We start from the raw sequence: 22306 nt of genomic DNA, 5'->3' as shown, positions 1-22306 counted from the left end.
GTTGCTATGGTAACTAAGCAAATACAGCAAATGGCTACTTCATTAGTGACTCCAAGAAACTAAATGCTGGAATAATAGATGGGAAATATCTGGCAGTATGTGGGCACCAATGTGGGCTGGGATTCAGAGAATATTTCTTAAAAGAGAAGGTAAATTTTAATATATTATTTAGAAAATTAAGAAGAGATTCTTGTGCTAATTAGAGCCAAATCAAGCCAGAAAAAAAAAATTGAGAAAGAGTGGTTGACCTTTCAGGGAAGAAAGCTCCGTTTAGGACCAGCTGCTGTGGTGCTGATATTGATATTAAAGAATGAAACCACTGGGACTGTCATTAGGACTGCAAAGCAGGAAAAGACTCCTTATTGATTCGTGCCCTGTGGATGGGGTTTCAGGCTATACGGTCTTTCTTTCTCCATCAAGGGATGAATAAAAAAGTGAGAGGATTTCTGCACATGTTTCAACCTTGAGGAATTTAAACTTCAAATTCAAAAATGAAAATAAAAGCTGGATATGAACTTCTGTGATACAGTGACAAATGATTAATGCTAGAACTGGATTTATCCTGAAAAAGTTAAATTATCCAGTATTCCATATTCTTTTATTCCAATCTCACAGACAATGAAAGCTGCAAACCAAGACAAACAAAAAACCTAAATGCTTTTGTCTTTTCCTCGTGAATTTACATTGTCACTAAGAACTTTTAGCTGATACCTTATGGGAACTAACAAAAGATATTCTTACATTTTAGTAGATGTTAATGTTACGACCTTTTGATGACACAATGCCACAAAAATAAAATCCTAGTTCAAAGTAAGCATTGTAATTACATGACATGTACCTTGTTATGTAGAACATACTGTTATGAAAAATTACAGCATCTCATGATGGACAAGTACAGTAGCAATACCAGCTCTAGTTAGATTTCTCACAAAGCTACCATCATTATTGAACAAGACTGGCAAGACACAAAACTTTCTGACTTCTAGTAAACACTAGGCAATGCTATGCTTGTTTTTGTCCTTGCTTTTATAAGTGTAAACGTCAAGTGGAAAAAGCCATGCTTACTAAGCACTTCAGTTTATCCTCCCAATTTTCTTCTATTAGGTCCTTCTAATCCCATCGTATTTACCTTAGTAACTTGTGCACAGATGTCCCACAAAAAACTTTCCTCCCAACCACTACCCATCTCTCTGCTTTTCTAATACTTCCTATCTGAATGGCTTCCTCATCAGCATTGCTCAAGACATACACATTAGTACTGGAATCACCTCTCCTACCATACTCAAGCACCCTAACCACACACAGGTTGCCATTATTAAACTTTTTAGTCTAATTTCTTATATATTTATTTTACCTTCCTTGACAAACCGAAAGGCTTTTTTAGGGATGGGTAGGGAGGGGGCATGACCTGTACCTTACGTATCAGTCCTTCTTTGTAGAATAATGCCTAATTAGTGCTCTGAGTATTTCTTTCATTTTTTTTTTTTTTTTTTTTTTAAAGAGATGAGGTCTTGCTATGTTCCCCAGGCTAGTGCTAAACTCCTGGGCTCAAGTGATCCTCCTGCCTCTGCCTCCCAAGTAGCTGGGACTACAGTGCCATTGCACTGCCTGGTATTTTTGTTTTTTTGTTTTTTTTTTTTAGTGTTCTGAGTGTTTCTAAAATAAAATATAAGACATAACAAAAACCATTCCTTACATCATTGTATTTGTTCTTCTGACCAGGATTCCTTTCTATCAACTGCTAACATCTCACCTTCACCATTTCAGTGTCTTTCTTACCGCACCTTTTTCCCTCACACTGGATTATGAACAACCTCTCCAATTTCTATTAAATACATATATTAAATACATATTTATACTGTCTTCTCACCAGCCAACTTCTATCCCCAACAAAAACCTCTATTCTCAAACTGATATCACATCTCTAACCATCTCTCAACAGACTATCAGAAGCAAGCCCCACAGAGATAAACAATAGCATGTAGGAAGAGCTGCCACGGAGAGATGAGTAAAGCACACGGGGAAGATGGGGCAACTGCCGGGCAGCGAAGGCTTTTCTGGGGAGGTGATGGCCTGCCTAGTTTGCTGTGCAAAGAAGAATGGTGGGGTAGGGGCAGAAATGAAGGTGGTAAGTTCCAGGAATGACAAGGAATCCTCAGAAGCTCATGGAGAGAAAGAAAAAGGAAAAAAGGGAGAGCAAGAGAGATTTACAGATCAGGAGAACGAGAGGGGAAGAGAAAACAAAGGGAGAGAGGGGAGGAGAGGAGGAAGTCAGGCTGAAGAAGCCCTCATATGCCAACCTTAAGATATTAGGAACCAGTTGTTAAAGTGGGGGAGCTATAGGAAAGGTTCATTTAAACATGAACTCTGGCAGCAATAAGGAGAATGAGCCAGGATACCCAGAGACTTTGGTGTCAGGGAGAACAATAAACAAGGGATGAAGTCGGAAAGCTGCTCAATACCAGTGAGTTGAAGGGAAGAACAGTGTGTCAGCACGGTAAGCGACCACGAATTCAAGAGGTTTTGGGGGCCTAAAATAAGGCTGGCCCAGGGTCAGGTACTGCAGGAGAAACCAAAAGGAAAAAGCTGCTACCTAGTGGAGGAGTGGGCAAGACACGCTAGTATCCAAATGAAAGAGCTTCTGAACTTCCAAGGGTTCTTCATTGGTGAGTCCTGGGATTTGTCACCTTTTCCCCTACCCTCCAGTCCCTCTTCTTTGCATGGCAAACTCCTCCCTGAGTCATCACCTCCCTAGAAAAATCTTCCCTCACTCCCTAGGCATCTGCCCCTTTTCCCCATGTACTTTGCTCATCTCTACTGCAGCTCTCACTAGAGGACTCAGTATTCCCCTGGCCACCTGAAAAGTGAGCACAAGCACGATGTTAAAGAAGGCAAAACGATCCAATGTGTTAGTTACGTTCCATTTAATAGATTCAAAGTGCCTGTTGCTTGTCAGGGACTACATTAACTACTGATCTACACTCCTTCTAAAAGTCCATTAGCAAAAACTGTAATAGAAATCTTCAGTGAAAGCAAATGAAGGCAAGACTATCAGAGAGAAATCAAGCAGAAGTTTTATGATTTTTTTTTTTAGCAGCTTTATGGAGGTATAAGTGACATACAATAGACTGCAGATACTTAAAGTGTATAACTTGATAAGTTTTCACATATGTATGTACCTGTGAAATCATGTGCTATTTGTTTTAGAAAAATTGTTCAGCCTTATATTAATAATCTAGGTTCCTCAGTGCTGAATTTTGATCAATAAACTGAAAACTTTTTAAAAAGTTATTATCTCTCTGATCAATAATCTCAAAATTTTATTTTACATTTTTAATTGAATAACTCTGGAAATTTCCACATATACCCAATAGTATAATTTTAGAGCTATGGTTACAACATGATATACATTCTCAAATTTATTTTTGGTTAGGTAATACGGTAAACATGGAATAGAATTTGTAATGTATGAAAGGATACATGATTAAAAACAAGTCTTCCCTTAGGGCCCCTGGACAACCACAGACATAATTTCTGGTACATATTTCAAGATACATTCTATGACATTTTGGTTTTTTTCCTCATATAATCACCACTTATTTTATGATCATAGGCAGCCTATGAAAGGATGAAAACAGGTGCATTTTTCCTAATTCCAAGAGAATCTGACAATTCCTTTATACCTGAGTTAATTACAAGATCAGTCACAATGTTGACGAGGAAATTCAAATTGAACTTCCTATAAACAATGAGGAAATAAAATTTCTTGAAATAAAGAAGTAAAACAGGTACCACTGTCTCAAAATTAAGGGTTATATAACAATAAACCATTGTAATTAAAAGCCAATTAGATTTAGCTGGGGAAATTCTTAAATGCATTTTAAGATACAGTCTAGCCGGGCGTGGTGGCTCACGCCTGTAATCCTAGCACTCTGGGAGGCCGAGGTGGGTGGATTGCTCAAGGTCAGGAGTTCGAGACCAGCCTGAGCAAGAGCGAGACCCCCGTCTCTACTGAAAAATAGAAACAAATTATCTGGCCAACTAAAAATATACATACAAAAAATTAGCTGGGCATGGTGGCGCATGCCTGTAGTCCCAGCTACTTGGGAGGCTGAGGCAGGAGGATTGGTTGAGCCCAGGAGTTTGAGGTTGCTGTGAGTGAGGCTGATGCCACGGCACGCACTCTAGCCAGGGCAACAGAGTGAGACTCTGTCTCAAAAAAAAAAAAAAAAAAAAAGATACAGTATGACATTTCATGTTTAAAGAATCCTTGGGTAGAAATGTTTTGCCTTTGCTCTAGCTCTCTCTCTACTGCTGCCTTTGGGAGATCGCTTGTCATAGGCCAATGTTATTCTGATAGGAAAGATTAATTGTTGGTGAGGTATTTAAGAAATAAGAAATTATACTTACAGTCAACTACGGTATTCTGTCATTTTATCTCAATATAAAGGCAATAAGTAAAAATATAAGCCAGTGATTAAAAACAATAGACTTTTGAGATAGTTTAAATTACAGATGAAATAGCAATCACATTAAATATGGCATTATATTTTGTTCTTATCCATATGCTATTTGAAAGCTGCACTTCCTTGTTAAGAATTCTTTAGCTGGCCAGGTGTAGTGGCTCATGCCTGTAATCCTAGCACTCTGGGAGGCCGATGCAGGAGGATTGCTTGAGGTCAGGAGTTCGAGATCAGCCTGAGCAAGAGTGAGACCCCGTCTCTACTAAAAATAGAAAGAAATTATCTGGACAACTAAAAATATATAGAAAAAATTAGCTGGGCATGGTGGCGCATGCCTGTAGTCCCAGCTACTTGGGAAGCTGAGGCAGAAGGATTGCTTCAGCCCAGGAATTTGAGGTTGCTGTGAGCTAGGCTGATGCCCTGGCACTCTAGCCTGGGCAACAGAGCAAGACTCTATCTCCAAAAAAAAAAAAAAGAATTCTTGATCTGCTAGATTAGTATTTCTCAAAACATACTCTAAGAACCACCAACATCAGAATTATCAGGTTGCCTGCTAATAATGCATATTTCTAGCTCCAAATCAGATCTATTGAGTCAAAAATTCTTCAGGGAGGGGCCCTGGAATCTATATTTTTAATGAAGGCCCTAGCTGATGTGTACACATACACAAAGTTTGAGAATAACTGGGTGCTACGTAAGCCCCATAAACACAGAAATCCTGTCATTCTTATTCACTGCAGGCACAGTGCCTAGCACAATGACTGACAAAGAAGATGTCCCACAATGTATGTTGAAGGTTTAATGAATTGGGATTGACTATAGAATATTTTGATATGTTGTCAGTACTCAATTGATTTTGAAACTGCCTGCTTCATCCATGATAGAGATATGAATAAAAAACAGACAAACACCTTTGGCAATCAACAGCTCAACAGAGTTCATTTACTTGCAGGATTCAGTTTCAAGCAAAGCACTTGGAAAGATGGTAGGAAATTTAATTAGCAATACTTTATTATATATCTGAGTTTCAGATAGATGCTACAAGTGTATCACATTAACAACAAAGAACAAGTGACTCAAAGGAAGGGTTGTAAAATCAGATATTCTACATATTTTCTATTTTGTGATTTATTAAATACAATGACATCTGCTCTAACCAGAATCAGGAAAAAAGCAAAAAAGGGGCATCTCAGCAAGCAAAACAGATGTCCCAAGGCCAAGCATGACAGCTTTGGGCACTTGACTCATAGGCAAGCCCATTAGACCTTCACTCAGAGTCTATTCAGTCTTCTTTTACACACACTATTCATTCTAATGGAATTTTTAAACCGGACTCCTGGCTCACAGGAAATTAAAAACACTAAATCAGAAGGAAGAGAGGGGCTGCAACAGACAGTAACACAATCAACATGACAAAATGATAGCTGACAAGAGAGGACTGAAGAACTCTGTAAAACAAGAAAAGAACTTGCAAAGCACAATACTCTGGGGCCGTCTTGTGAAGAGGCAAACAACCTTCCTCTTCTTGACAGTGTTGAAGGCATCTGCCACATAATTCAGAAATGGGTGTTCATATGAAAAACTAAGTTAAAGAGAAGGCTAAATTATGGTCTCAAGAAACTCTGTATATGAGGTATGGATATAGGTAAAATATGAACATAGTTTAGAAAAATTCTTATTAAAGTGAATTAAATTTTTTTTTAAGTTACAAACTTTCAAAAAGACTTTAATAACAGCTATTTGGAAAACTCAACTATTAGGAATGACTTATTCCTCTAGTTGCAGGAAAGAAAAACATATAAATGTACCAAAGCAACGGAGATAATTTTCAAAACAAAATGTCCTTTTAAAATTTCAGTTATTTCTTTGTCAACATGGTTAGCAAAAGTTATTCTTATTTTATATATTTGAAAGACTATATCACATATACACTGTCATTTATTCACCATTTAGAGCCTACATAGAGATTTCTAGAAAAGTCATGGTGCTGTAGTCTGCGAATTATTTTTATCTTGAAGGATAATTTTTTTGATGAAAAAGGAATATCTAAAGTTATATATTACAAAAAAATAGTGCTACTGAAATGCACTAATGGTAACACAAATAATAATGTCTTTTTTTTTTTTTTTAATTGAGATGGAGTCTTGCTCTGTTGCCTGGGCTGGAGTGCTATGGTGTCAGCCTAGCTCACAGCAACCTCATGTTCCTAAGCTCAAGCGATCCTCCTGCCTCAGCCTCCCGAGTAGCTGGGATTACAGGCGTGCACCACCACGCCTAGCTAATTTTTTCTATTTTTAGTTGCCTGGCTAATTTCTTTCTATTTTTAGTATAGACGGGGTCTCGCTATTGCTGAGGCTGGTCTGGAACTCCTGACCTCAAGCAATCCTCCCTCCTTGGCCTCCCAGAGTGCTAGGATTACAGGTGTGAGCCACCACTCCAGCCTTGGTAACACAAATAGAAGTTTAAACTTCCAGTAATTTAATGAGCTACAATAAAACACCATATGGCATTCAATGTAATTATGTAATAAGAACTGAAAATTCTGTGAACAATAGCATTTGGCCATCACTACACCCACCCCTCCAAAAGTGGTGTGTGTACCAGACAGTACCAGTAAACAACAGATTTATAAATTAATTTAAAATATTTCTTGTTCATGTTAGCCTCATAAGGGATGTGTGTGTGTATGAGTTTCTCCTATATAACTACATTATTTTGGACTATGAAATCAAGTCTTAAAAGCTAAAAATCTAACCATAGCTCATCAAGTAGAATTAGTATTTACCTTTTTGAAACTACACAGAATGTTACATATCAAAGAACAAATTACCTACAACAAGCAACTTAAGGGCAGGAAAAATATCTTATTCACAACTTAAGGGCAGGAAAAATATCTTATTCACCTTTTTGTTTCTGACTGTCTGGTACATAATAAGATGCTCCAGGTTTACTGAATGGGTTTATACAAATCTGTGAAGCCTGGGCTGTAAAACCTTTGGTATTATGGTATACGATATGGATTCTGAAGGGAAAACTCTGCTCATCCTACAGTATTAACCTTAGTTTTAACAGGTAATGACATCTTTAATTCCTTATCCAAGCTATGGTACCTAGATGTCATATGTATGTATCATGGTATATAGTAACAAAGACATGCCATTTTAAAGAGAAAAGGATTTCTTTTCATTGAGATTCTAAAATTAACTTTGGAAAAAGTTAAAGTTAATTCAATTTTAGGAGAAGTCAACAAATAAAAAAGCATTAGAATTTAACAAAGGAAAAATATTTAGTTAACTTCAGACAAATCTTCAGATAAATGAAAGAAGCTAAAAAGATTACAATACACATTCATTCATGCAACAAATATTTACTGAGCACTATCATGTGCCAGGTACTATGCAAGGTGATAAGTCATAAGCCATAAGTAATTAATTAAGATATACTGGTAAGTGTTAAGAATACAATAAATCTGAGTAATGACCTAGCAAGTCACTAGACAGTGGTGGGGCGGGGAGAAGGCTATGCTATTTCACCCGGGCATGGTCAGGAAAGGCCTATCTGAGGAGGTATCATACCAACTGAGGACTGCACGGTAGAAAGGAGGCTGCCACTTCAACATCTGGTCAAAGACTTGTGCACAGGCATAACGATGAGCCTTGAGATGGGACTATTCTTGTTCTATCTGATGGACAAAAAGGTGGCCACTTTGGTTGCTACCTACTGAATGAGAGAGGAATGTGGTTGAAGAAGAGGTTGAAAAAGCTTCAGGATCAGATCACAGAGTTTCAAAGGCCAGATCATGCAGGATTTATGAATTTTAGTTTAACTGCAATAAGCAGGAAAGTAGGAAAATCAGGTCTACACTAATGAGTCTGACTGATCTTTGAAGAATGGTCTAGACGGGAAGCCACTAGTTAGGAGGCTACTGCAGCAGCAGATACAGGTCCAGCTTTATGGATAGGTACCCTATGCAGTCACACCAGCCCCCATTTAGAAGAGCTCTGTGCTTGACTTAATGCACCACTGTCATCGTTCTGAAATTCTTAATAATTATTTATGAACAAGGGGCTCTGTATTTTCATTTTGCACTAGGTCCTATAAATTATGTAGTCACTCTTGAATCTATATTCAGGAGCAAAAATGGCAGATTGGACTAGAGTACCTTCTTGTGGTACCCTGAATCCTACAGGACTCGATGATGGACTAGAGGTGTCTTGTCAAGAAAAGAGAAATCATGGATAACTACCAGGTTTTTTACCTGAGTAACTGAGTGGAAATGGGAAGACCAGGGGAGAGGAGGACACTGCATTACAGGTGGAAGGGTGGATAACAACCAGGAATTTAAATTTAGGTGTGTGAAGTTAAGACATCTAGGAGACATCCAAGTGGAGCTATCAAGGGGAATGTTGTATATACAAGCATAAAGTTCAAGAGAGAGGTCTAAGCCAGAGATACAAATTCTGGAGTTGCCATATGTATGCATATGTATTTTTTTTAAGTGGATGAGATCACTTACCAAGATAATGTAGGGGGAGAAAGAGTTCAGGATATAAGTAGGAGCCTACAAAGAAGAATAAGGATGGCACCAAAGGAGGAGTGTGCCAAGAACAGAGCCCTGAAGGAGACATAGGAAGCTCCCTCAGAGTAAAATATACTTAATCAGTGGCTCTTACTAGATCACCTCCAGCCTGTTCAGACTGGTACTGAAATACTCTATCATCAATCTAACACACCAGGCAAATTTTATGTATTCCTTTATCTATTTATCTCTTCCTTACCAGGATGATCTAAGATTCCTAAAACACTAGTATTGCTTTATCCTGATTATTCTATGCCTGACATCCATCTCTCCCTCCCTTCTTTATCTATTCAAAGTCTACTGATTCCCTTCTCTGACGTCATTGTATCAGTATTTTCTGAAATCTAGTATTTACTACCTGTACCAACCTTTCATAAACCAGCATAAAGTAATACCCTAAGTTATTAATTACATTAAATTAGTAAGATATATTTTCTAAAAAAGATAAGCTCTAGCTGGTTTTTAATGTTACACTGTTTAGTATACATTAGATGCTCAGTAAATATCTGTTGAACAAATGAGTAATAAATGACACTTGAAGCTAGGAAACATAGGGAGGTAACAGAAGTAGATAAATCAACTTGGTATGCAAATAGCTTAAAAAGGAATGACTCATTGTGACCAAACCCTGGGCAGTCTGCAAGACACAAAAACATAAACCCAAGTCACATACCTTCCATTCCTTCCTTTACCCAACAAATATTTACTGTCCACCTACCAGGTGCCAGGCACCCTTCTATTCATTAGAGACACAAGTGAAAATGAATCAGAAAAAAAGTCTTGTCCTGCATTTTAGTAAGAATACCATCTAATGGCATATTTTGTTTTGAATAACCTTACTAAGCCCACATCATCCTTTCCCATTTTTCTGACATGTCTACTATTTTTCAGTTTGAAAAGTTTCTGCCTGAACATTATTAGTTCCTTCCTTTGGGTTTTCCTCAAATATATAACATATTACAAGAAAACGGTTTTAGATATTCTAAGGCTTTCAAGTTATTTCAAAAAAATAGCATACAATATATGACAACTGTAATATCTGGGGTACATTTCAGACAAGTATAATAGATCTTCAAAATGGCACAACTACTAGCTTATCAAAACTACCCAGAGCTTTACAGATTTCACATAAACTTCACAAAAGTAAAATAATAAACTCCACAGACACATAAAATCATTTAATGTTCTACCTCTCTCTTGTAGATATGTGGAGCTTTGAAATTCAATTAAATCATGCTATCAAAGTTCATTGTCAAAGTGTAAAATTAGAAAGTAGATAAAAATTCCAAACCAAAACAATGAAGTTATACATCTTATATAAATCTTGTAATTGTTATCATATTTATTTTATAACGTAACAGAACCATAGTACTGACAATGTTGGTTTAAGTTGGGGCTTTAGGAGCACGGGTCATCCAATATAAGAGAGGAGAAAAAGAGTACAAGCTCCCTTCTCTTTTCCTATAGATAAGCCAGGCAACTTTTTGAACCTGTTAATTTCAGAAGAGGCAGCCTGTCACCTAATTCCCTTGGAATCAACTGTTCCTGGATTTAAATTCTAGCTTTGCCATTTATAAATTGTGACATTGGGAAAATCATCTAACTTTTCTACAGCCCAATTTTCTCATTTGTGAAATATAAACTAGCTTTTTTAAAAATAGGATAGTAACTAAAAATAACATCTAATTCATAAAGTATGAAGCCATTTAAGAGTGAGGGACCCACCATGCAGGCTGAATATTCTGCCTAAAGGTAATTTCCTTTAAGTAGTCTTTTTTTAAAAACCAACATCTTCTTTCTCTACTTATAAATTCTTACAAATTATAAAATACTTATAAAATCTTATAAATACTTATAAATTCCTTAAATAATTCAAGTTTTCTTTGCAATACATCCCATGGCAATTGCATTAGAGTCTCAAGCAAGACAGATAATACGTAACGTATTTATGAACCAGGTCTTCTTTTACTTTGAACGCCAAACTGATAAGAATATTTAAATCCTGATCATCCCAAAGTCTAAATTAGTTTTTCCAATAGTAAGCAAAAGGCTTGATTAACAGCATTTAATAGCCCCAGACCATTTTCTACCCTGTTCATTCAAGGTACTAAATGGGACCTTCTTTTTCTAACAAAGAAACATGTGGTATCTTTCCTTAGTCTTCAAATGCTTCAGAAAATCATAGACCAAGGGTTAAAAGTTCCAGTACCTGCAAGGACTAGGTAAGTTTATTTAAAATTACTTAAATTTTAAGTAAACCAGTAAGGAAGTAGGACACATAAACATGCAGCAAACTAGAGAGTGCAGCTCCTTCCTAGGTGTGCCCATTTTGTAGTGCACATGCCACGTTAAAGGGGCACATTCACATCAGAGACAGCAAAGATTCCTATTAATTACTGTGACAATTTTCTGGCAGATGGCAGTAACTTCTTGTTTAACAAAATCTGTAAATGAGCACAATTTTCGGACAGATAAAAATAAAAACACTTGAGGAAGGAGTACCATTTTTTAATTTGTACAAAGGCACCATATGTACTAGTCACTGAGGGTCCTGGTCCTGCCCAAGGGAATTTGGCCACTTCTGCGGGTCACCTTCAGCAGTCAGATTTAAATCCTCAGAAAAGCTCGCCAACAAATGCAGCTAGCTAGGCCAGATCTGCCCATTTGGCCCAGGAAGCAGAGACAGTTGTCCTGGTGACAAATCCTCAGGCAAACTAAAACAATTAGTTAAATTTGTGTTTGGGGCCAACCTATAAATGGTATAATTTCAATGACTTCTCTCCCTTTCCCATGGAAAAAAAAATCTGCCTATTCAAATTCCTGGAGCAGGTAATCTAATGGCTTTTATTTCATACTTAGTAATAAAAGGTTTAAAATCAAATGCCCAGTTTGACTTACGCCCATTCATTTTTAAAATGTATTCAGAATTGATAGACCAGAAAGGATCAGAGAACAAGATAAAAAGTAGATGCCTAAAGATAGACATTGCTAAGGGGGAAAAGTGAGAAAAGGAGATGCCCGGATAATAAAGACAAACTTTCCATACCTCACAGTTTTGCCTAAGGTTAGCCCAATTGATTTTCAACTGTGAGTGAACAAAGAGAAATTGTGCACTGAGGTATTTTTATCCTGCAAGGCTGTAAGGCTTTGTAGAAAAACACCACCACATGCCAATATTGCTTGTCAGGACTTGTAATTTGAATCTTAAACGCAGCTAACTGCATTTTTAAAAAAAGAGTATCAATTCTGGAGATTCATTAATTAAGGTATAACTCTAAATCCTTAACCTTAAAATGGTGATCTTTGCTAAGTTCCTCTGCTAGTGTTTACTGAACATAAGGCTCTTAGAACAAAGATAAACAAGATACAGTCCCTGACTTCAAGGACCTCACAATCTAGCAAAGATATAAACAAAAGTAATAAAAGTAAAATAAAAAGCAAAATGTGATTAGTGGTTTACTAGAAAAAGTATAGCAGGAGCATGGTGGAGATAGTACTTTCCTGTGTGGAGAGAGACAGTCAGGGAGATTTGACATCTGAGCTGAATCTCAAAAGGATGAATACAAGTTTGGCAAGTAGAAAAGCAACACAGAGCATTGCAGAGAGCAGGGCATGGATGCCCAAGATGCATCTGGGGAAGAGTGAAAATGACTGCCTTTGATATAATGTATACTTGAGTTGGAATGGCAGCAAATAGAAGAGGCCAGACCCCTGAGGAACTTTCTGTTCTATAGCCTTTAAAAATATCTGTAAAAAAAAAAATCTTTAATTAAAAAAAAAAACAGGCCCACATTTTAAAAAATCACATATTTGGGTACCTCAGGAGAGTGACCACCTGAGGAACATATAAGAAAGCAGGCAGAAGGGGTGGGGAATTGCAAAGATGACAAGATGTTCAAGATGAGACAGCTCTTAGGTACTGAAAAAACTCCCCCTTTTCTCCTAGCTTAAAGTGAAAATACCAGAGAGCTTGAAAGAAGAAAATTATATATATAAAACCTTTGTTGTTTATTTATATCAGTGCTTTAATATTTTATATATAGTCCCAATAGCTTTTACAATTGTTTGGAAATCCTGGTTTTGTCACAATAGTAAATCTTTAGGGGCAGTCTACAGCTGAAGACCTGTGGGAAGGATAGCTGCTAACACTCTTGGGGGGAAAAAGGGTGATTGCTACTCTGGAGTTTTCCTAAGGAGTCTTTCTTACACCAAACAGCATTCCCTATGAGGACCTGTTTTTAGTCTTTTAAAAATTTTTGGTTAAAACACCTTGCCTAGCTTTCTGTGGTAGTTTTATCTCATTGGCATTTTTGTGCTTTTATTATAGGTATTTATAATATATTTTATATTGTAAATTATTGCAGTTTTAATGACATCCAGCTTCTTTGACACAATCCTTCACTTTTAAGTAGGAAATAAAAAGGAGCAGTTCAAGGGAAAAGTATGTAGGAACAAGGACACTTACAGTAGAGACAGTTAGTGGCCTTCTCTACTTGGGTTAGTGCTTCAGAAGTCCTTTTTGTTCCCTGGATTTTAAAAAATCTTTTTTTATTTAAAAAAAAAAAAAAACACTTAAGGCCAAGTGTAGTGGCTCATGCTTATAATCCTAGCACTTTGGGAAGCCAAGGCGGAAAGGTCGCTTGAGGTAGGAGGTTCAAGACCAGCCTGAGCAACATAGCAAGACCCAGTTTCTACTGAGTAAGCAAATAAATAAATAAATAAGACTTATAGCTCCACATTTAAAAAATGCCAAATTTGGGTACCTCAGAAGAGTCACCAGCCAAAGTATCACTGCAAGAGAGAATAAGACTATTTCCAAAGACAACTTAGGAAAATTTCAGGATTATTGTTCTTTACGCTTTCCAGAAAGCGTAAAATCCAATAGGAGATTTATAAACTAAAATCCCACGAGTTTCTGATAAATACATACAATTCATGGTAGCCACAACATGGAGTCCTTGAAGACAAAGAACAGAATAGATGAGAAGATTATGAAAAGAGATTTTACTCACTTCCCTGGTTGTGAATGTGGAGAATATCCAAGTGTTCTAAACTATCCCTTAGGATTTTTGTTCTGAAAAGAGAATTATTTTTTTTTAAAGAGATGGGGTCTCACTATATTGCCCAGGCTGGAGTACACTGACTGTTCATAGGCATGATCACAGTGTACTACAGCCTCGAACTTCTGGGCTCAAGCCATCCTCCTGCCGTGGCCTCCAAGTAGCTGGGACTACAGGCGTGCCACCATGCCCAGCTCTGAAAACAGGATTGTTATCATGGACTCTGTAACAAAATCTTCAGATTCTTTCTCACCGATCTAGTTTTCTTTTGGCTGTACGTCTAATTCAAACTTTATTAAACTAATTTACCTACTTCAGGCCAGAGATTTAAAAAGAATCGGTCTTTTGTGCAAGTCTCTTCTCTCATGAGAAGACAAACTGGATAGGGTTGGGAATATCTTCAGTGGTTTTTAGGACAGGTTATTGTCTCAAGACTAATAGTTAACACTTCTTGAGTAAATACTCTGTGTCAGACACCCTGCAACTGCAGAGTAGTATTTTATTTAATCTTTATCACAACACTGAGATAAATGCCATTATCCCACTTTACAGATGAGCAAACAAAGATCATTTACTGTGCCCAGGATCACACAGTCAGTAAATGTCTTTTTTTTCTTTTTTGAAAATGTCTCTTGAGTCACACAACCTTAATTATTGAGGATTGAAAATGTTTTTTAATAAAACTATTTTTAGTTTATTATTCATTTTGCTATTTAATAAACTTTAGATAAAAATTCACATGAAAAATTAGCACAACCCTATCACACTGCCAACTTTGTGGGGCTATCGGGAAGCACACAACAGTTTATATTCACCTGGAGTGCTTTGCTCAAACCTAGAATTTCTAGTATAAATGTTCTAACTGCCAGTGCTTTCATTATTTGACTCATCTATTATTTCTTGTTTTAAAGGTTAGCATTTTAGTATGCCTGGGCTGCTTATATAAGGGGTGACCACATACATGTCCTAGTTCACCTGGGATGGTTGCAGTTTACACTGTTGTCTCAGTGTGGTGTCGTCTCTGGTTAGTGCCTGCTTTCATTATCAAAAGTATCCTGTTTTAAATAATAAATTATATGACCTCCCTATTTACAATTCACCTGGAGCTTCTTTTTTAAATATGAAGAGATATAGATAAAGCAATCATCCTAAAACATAAGAAAAATCACTTATGAAATTTTATCAATAAGAATCAAGATTACAAGTACTAAATTCACTTTAAGATGCTTGGGACCAAAGTGTTTCAGATTTTGGATTTTTTTGGATTTTGGGATATTTTGCATTATACTCAGCATCCCTAGTCCAAAAATCCGAAATCTGAAATGAGCATTTTCAATGAGCATCTCCTGAGTGTCACACTGGTGCTCAAAAAAGTTTTGGATTTTGGATTAGGGCTACTCAATCTGTATATTCAAATACTAGTTTAAATGTGGTGAGAAGAAAATGCTTCAGTGCTGTTATTAAGCAAAAATTTTATTTGCAGAAACTTCTTCAGGCACGAATCTAGTTCACTTGTATGAATCACATCACCCACAAATTAAGTAAAGATCTACTGAATAAGGGAGTCCTTTTTCCTCTTCCATTATAGGAAGATATTCTAAGATATCTTTCACCATATACTGACGTTAGGAATTTAGGCAGGTACGGCACGGTAACCTTTCCCCAGGAAGGAATGTGAATCACAACGTGCTTCCTGGTGTCTGGTGTCTTAGCATAGAAAAAAGGCTCAGATTTTTCTCTCCACACGTTTCCACAAGGGAGGATTTTCTTACTTTTTGACGAAAACCCACACTGACATAATTAAAAATGTTCAGATCAATCCAAATTAATGTCCAATAAAGAGAAAGTAATAGAGGTGTGGAAACATTTTTTTTCTTTTCTTTATGAAAAGATGGGTTGTCACAACTTTAAGACTGGCAAACAAAGTTATTAAGTTTTTCTTTTTCCTTTTGATTTTCTTGGTGTCTACCTGGATTCTTGCAGGATTTTTTATGATGTGATCTGATGAAAGAAAATTACAGCATAATGATTTCTTTCTTGGTCAGAATTTCATCAGTTAAAGGGTTTCCATATTTCTTGGGTTAACTGTGTGTATTTTCTAGTATGTATTTAATTTCCACATTAATCTAAATGAATGACAGAATCTTACTAATTTACATTTGATTAATATGGAGGTTATAATTCTCATAACATCTGGTTAATTTATTAGCCAAAATTTAATAGCAGAGAGCTATAAGATTTACTACTAAAATGAAATTTCCACCAAGATAAGACTGATCATTCTTAAAGAACAAAATTTATATAGATTAAATACATCTTATTAGCCATTTCTGTTACTAAGAGTGTAGCTCAGCTGCTGCTTGCTAAAATATAATACAGTAAAAACTCACTGAATAAAGAAAACAGACTCATAAACTTAAGGAAAGAAAAGTCGCTTTTGATAAAAAGCCCCTCTCCGCTATTTTGGAGACAGTATCTTTGCTCTGTCGCCCAGGCTGCAGTACAGAAGCACAATTATATCTCACTGCAACCTTGAACTCCTGGGCTCAAGCAATCCTCTTGCCTCAGCTTCCCAAGTAGTTAGGACTACAAGCACTTGCCACTATGTCCAGCCAATAAAAAGGCTTTCTCTTCTAGTCCTCTATAAATGGAAGACTACTCATTTCTTACTTTATATTTTGAAAAACTAATTTTTATTGTTGAAGGAACGTTTCTATATGTGTGTTGTAATCACTTTCCCCTTCTCAGAGCAAGGGATGTGTGCATGCACACACACACAAATATGTATATGAATAAAAAGGAAAAATCAAGTCCAGGATTTAAGTAGTTCTGAGCAAAAAAATTAAATAAATAAAGCTAACTGCTGATGATTCCCATGTTTCTGTACCTATCTCCACTATTCCTTTCTATTTCAATCCACTTCAACCAACAAATACTTTTATAATAGATATTAATTATTTGTAATGCACTATACTAAGTGCTGAGAACACAAAGAAGGAAGGAAGGAAAGGAGGGAGAGTAAGAAGGAAAAAGAAAAATAAACCTCAAAGTTTCTGCTCTCATGGAGTTCATAATCTTGAGAAGATGGAACTATGTACTACCTAAAAAGTAGAAACACAGACATTGATACATAACATTAAAGAAGAACAAGTAAGTTTATGGAAATGTAGAAAGGAGGAATGGAAGATCCTAACTGGGGTAGGGAATGGAAACTATGAGGAGGTTCTGCTGTATAACACTTGGGTTGGTTTTAAAGATTCAGAAGGATCTTGGCAGAGGGTAGATAAGACATTCGAGGTAGAACATGCAGCATGTAAGTAACAAATGCATAAGATGGGAAAGTGCCTAGCATATCTGGGATAACAACTTGTAGTGTGATATAATTATAATATGTGATGTCTATGTAAAAGGAAACAGCTGAAAATGAAACCAGAAAGTGAGACAAGAGCCAGATTATAAAAAATCTGAATGTCACTAAAAAGTAGGCAGTCAGGAGGAGCCTCTGAGAAATTTTGAGCATATGTGTGAAATATCTAGGTATAGGGTATCTCAGACTTGCCAATTCTGTTCTCAAACAATTTTACTTTAATGGCACCTACATCTGGAAATCTGCCTTTCCATTTTACATTCAATGGCACATTTCTATTCCTTTCCCCACTATATCGTAAGTAAATAGACTCTCTAGATAATCCTCTGTGTGTGTGTGTGTGTGTGTGTGTGTGTGTGTGTGTATGTGTGTTTCTTCAAGTTCAATGACTAAACTCTCTGGAGTAAGAATAGTATCTTCTGATTTTTTTAAATTTTGAGCTTCAACTTAGTTATAATATTGAGTAATTATCCCTCTCTTCTTATCAGTGTAAACCTTCCACTGCAATTCATAGGACAGGAGGGAGCCAATCTGGGATATTCACAGCAGGAGGTACACCCAGGCCACAGGAGTCATCAACAACTAGAAAAATTCCCCATCCCACAACCAAGGAAGTTTGAGGTGAGTTTAAGTCCTGCTGACTCTACCACCAACTATCCTCAAAATCTAGACTCTCATCTCTCTTCTGACTAAAACCGCCTTGTTTATTCATTCAGTCATTTGCACCCAGGTTATCATAGCAGCCTCTAGCTTATTCCCCTGCTTCTAGTCTTTATACTATGGTCAGAATGATCAGAATGGTCTATCTAAAATACAAATCCCTTCACACACCACCCAACTAAAAATCCTTCTCTACCTCTCTAATAGCTATCACACACAAAGTCCAAATTTCTTACCATAGCATCTAAGACTCTTTAACATTTCACCCCTTATCACTGAGTATTTATTGACTGCCTACTATGTGTCATCAACTATTCTAGACACGTTTGTTCATGTATGAGTGAATGAAATAGACAAGCACAAAAACATAAAACAAAATAACAAAAAAACAAACTCTTGTTTTCATGGGAGCTTTAACTGCAGTAGTGAGAAGTTGGCAATAAATATAAGTAAACTACATAGTTTAAGTAGGAGGTGATGTGCTATGAGGAAAATACAAGTAGGCAGGGTGGTCAAGGCAGGACTTATTGAAAAGGTGGTATTTGAGAAGAAACTTGAAAGAGGTGAGGAGGTGAGTCATGCAGTTATCTGGAGAAAGGCTGTTCCAGTCAGAAAAGAACATCTGGTGCAAAGCCCCTGGTGTAGAAGTGTGCCTGGAGTGCTCGTGAACTGTTAGAAAATTGGTGTGGTTGGAGCACAGTGAGTGAGGGGGAGGGAAGAAGGAGATGAGGATGGAGACAAGGCACAAGGAGTGGTGGGGTGCAAGCCCCTGCAGACCATTACAAGGACTTGGATTTTATTGAGTAATATAGGATGCAATGCAAGTGACACTCGAGCAGAGGAAAATGGCATGATCTCAGATTTTATTTCAAAAAAAATTTTTTATTTTTACAGATTTAGGGGGTACAAGTACAGTTTTGTTACACGTATATAGTATGCAGATGTGAATTCTGGGCTTTTAGTGTGGCCATCACCTGAGTAGTGTTCATTATATCCATTAAGTAATTTTTACCCTTCCACCCTCCAAAGTTTCCAGGGAATATTATTCCACTCTCTAAGTCCATGTGTATACATTATTTAGCACCCACTTATGAGTGAGAATATACAGTATTTTGATTTTCTGTTTCTGAATTATTTCACTTCAGATAACAGCCTCCAGTTCTATTCATGTTGCTGCGAAAAACATGATTTCATTCTTTTTTATGGCTGAGTTGACTTAGATTTTAAAAGAACTACTCTGCCTACGGTGCTGAGACGAGATTATAGCAGGGTGAGGGTGGAAGCAGGAACTCTACTAGGAGGCTACTGCAGTAATCCAGATGAGAAATAATGGCAGCTCATGTGGGTAGTGGGAGATGGTCAAACTAGATGTATAATATTTTGAAGGTACAGTCAACAAGATTATTCTGACACACTGAGTGTGGGATGTGCGAGGAGTTGAGATGTAACCAAGGTTTTTGAATTGAGAAAATGGGAGGACAGAATTGGCATTAACTTACATGAGAAAGACTGCTGGTGGAGCAGGTTTTGGGGGAAAGATCTCGAGTTCAGTTTTTTACATATTTGAAATGTCTATTGGACATTCAGCCAGGCTTTTGTATTTACGAGTCTGGAGTTCAAGAAAAAGGTCTAGGCTGGAGCTTCTGCCATCACCTCAAACAAATCCTGCATTCCAGGCTACAGAACTACAAGCAGGTTCCTGAGGTCTCTCCACGTCTTTGTGTCTGCATGTCTATTTTGAATGTTCTCGACCCCTGTCTTTTTCTACTTGGTCAAAAAAATCTCAGTCTTCAAGACTTACATCATCTATCATCTACTTCAGAAACTCACATGATCCTCCTGAATCACCTGTTTCCTTCTCTAAGTCATTTAAGCAAAGACTAAAATACAGTCATGTACTGCTTAACAATCAGGGCACATTTTGAGCAATGCACCCTTAGGCAATTTTGTTGCTACACGAGCATCGTAGATTGTACTTACAAAAACCTAGACAGGATAGCCTACTACACATCTAGGCTACAGGGTATAACCTCTAGCTTCTAGACTACAAACGTGTATAGTATGTTACTTCACTGAATATTGTAGGCAATTATAACATGATGGTTAAGTATTTGTGTATCTAAACATAGAAAAGGTACAGTAAAAATACAGTATTATAATCTTATGGGACCACCAAAATGTCATTATGTGGTACATGACTGTATATAATGGCTAGTCTTTTAGCATAATTGAAAGGCTAAATAATTTTTACTTTTTTTTTTTGTCGTTGTTGCCAGCATTTTACTCTATTGCCCATGCTGGGCTCAAGCAATTCTCCCGTCTCAGCCTCCTGAGTAGTTGAGACTATTCAGTGTTAGCCACTGGGCTAATTTTTCTATTTTTTGTAGAGACGAGGTCTCACTCTTGCTCAGGCTGGTTTCGAATTTCTGGCTTCAAGCAATCCTTCCACCTTGGCCTCCCAAAGTGCTAGGATTACAGGCGTGAGCCACCATGACTGGCCCAATTTTTATTTTTTTCGTTACAAAAAAAAAAAAAAGCAGGCATTTTATAAACGTAGTAGATGACTTGCATGATTTCATCATCAGAAATCTTTAGAAACCTTTTAAAGAAAATTAGGGCCACAGAAAAAAGATCTTGGCAAGCAGCTCGGTAACCAGATTTTGCCTTTTTCAATTTCAGTAGTTATTTGAAGAAGATAAATCTTCAAAAAGACTTGTATTATATAATAAACTTTACAGGCTAAAAACAAAGAAACATCTTCTGCATGTTTTCCAAAGCTGTTATAAAAAACTTTCATTTTGATTGTCATCCTTTTACTTGCCCTAGGGAGCCATTCAAATGAGAGGGATTATTGGACAAGAAAACCAGCCTTGTGTGATTCTCAGGAGACAGAGTCTAATCTAATCAAGAAAATGGGAAAAATTTTAAAGATGATGTGAAACTTAGAATCCAGCTCACCTGGCCTCTTTTATAGATGAGAATGCTGCTATCCAAGAGGTTGCTACTACATCAGCAGTTCATTCTCAACTACCAGTTCAGTGTAGCTGTAATTTGCTAAAACGAAAGCTCTGTGAAGGTAGAGGTTTTTGTCTGTTTTGTTCACTACTATTTCTGTAGCTCCTAAGAAAGTATCTGGCAGACCTTAAGTGCTAAATGAATGAACAATCATAATTCTAAATCACAAGGGGCTAAAATACATTAAAAATATGAAACAGGTAAAATATATTTCTTTAGGGTTTAAAAAACTGCTGACTGAAAGTCATAAAATTTGGGGCATCAAGAATTTGCAACCATCATTTTTAAATAATAAAGGGGCAGGGGGCAGATCCTGAAACAAAATCTCTAACAAAGTGCATACGTTTATAAAAAGTTCTCTGTAGATCAAGAGAATGGGATGATATTTTGGCAACTATATTTGCTTTATACAGTACAGTATTTTGGATATATATATCATTATGGGAAAATTACAGCTTTTGAAAATAAAGTAGTAAAAAGACTTTTTTACATGCCTTTAGGGTATAAAGATTTATAAGGTCAACTAGAAATCACAGTTTAAAAACTCTAATTCCAAGATATATTAACATAGTAGATTAAAATACCTCAAACAGCCCAGGTTCTGAAAGTTCCCTAGTGTCAAAGAAACTCTTACTTGGTTTTAAAACTAAACAGCCTTTGAAGCAAATATTTTCAACGATAACTATGGTTTTCATGCAGTTAATAGGCAATCTAATATATGTATCTCAATCTCCAGAGGGAAATATCGGGTATCATTTTAAAGTTATAAAACACCAACCTCTTTAATCTCATGTAGTTTTCACTGGCAGCTGGTCGGCATTCAGCTCTTTGTACCACTATTCCTTCCAATGACAGCTTATCTTGAATGGAAAAAAAAATAAATGTATTCAGACATAACATTTATCATTGATTGTATTTTAACACACTAACCACAGTAATATGACAATCAAATCTAATTGATAACAAAAATCAAGGAAACAAAAGGAATAGTATTAAATTTACAGTAACATCACTGGTCAGAATAGAGAGAAGGAAACCTTATTCTTGGCTAGTAATAAACTGAGCTCCTGTCAGGTTTGTTTACTAGGCTGCTGTAGCCCCTTGCTAATAACAGCTTTTATACATTTAGCTCCAAATAAGGTGGCTTAAGAGGGCACAACAT

At 36.7% G+C, this 22306-nt stretch overlaps 1 protein-coding gene across 1 annotated transcript in view; it reads right to left on the bottom strand.

Moving 5' to 3' along the window:
- The window catches only part of GTF2F2 (general transcription factor IIF subunit 2), a 135787-nt gene that overhangs the window by 42955 nt on the left and 70526 nt on the right, over positions 1–22306 (bottom strand). Inside the window, exon 6 of the mRNA XM_045567247.1 lies at positions 21923–22004. Within this exon, the coding sequence (XP_045423203.1) occupies positions 21923–22004 (82 nt within the window). The remainder of the gene's footprint in view (positions 1–21922; positions 22005–22306) is intronic.

Source organism: Lemur catta, chromosome 13 (assembly GCF_020740605.2).
Source record: "Lemur catta isolate mLemCat1 chromosome 13, mLemCat1.pri, whole genome shotgun sequence".
Taxonomy (NCBI): Eukaryota; Metazoa; Chordata; class Mammalia; order Primates; family Lemuridae; genus Lemur; species Lemur catta.
The sequence above is the reverse complement of the archived record's forward strand: the minus strand, read 5'-3'. Positions and strand labels throughout refer to the sequence as shown.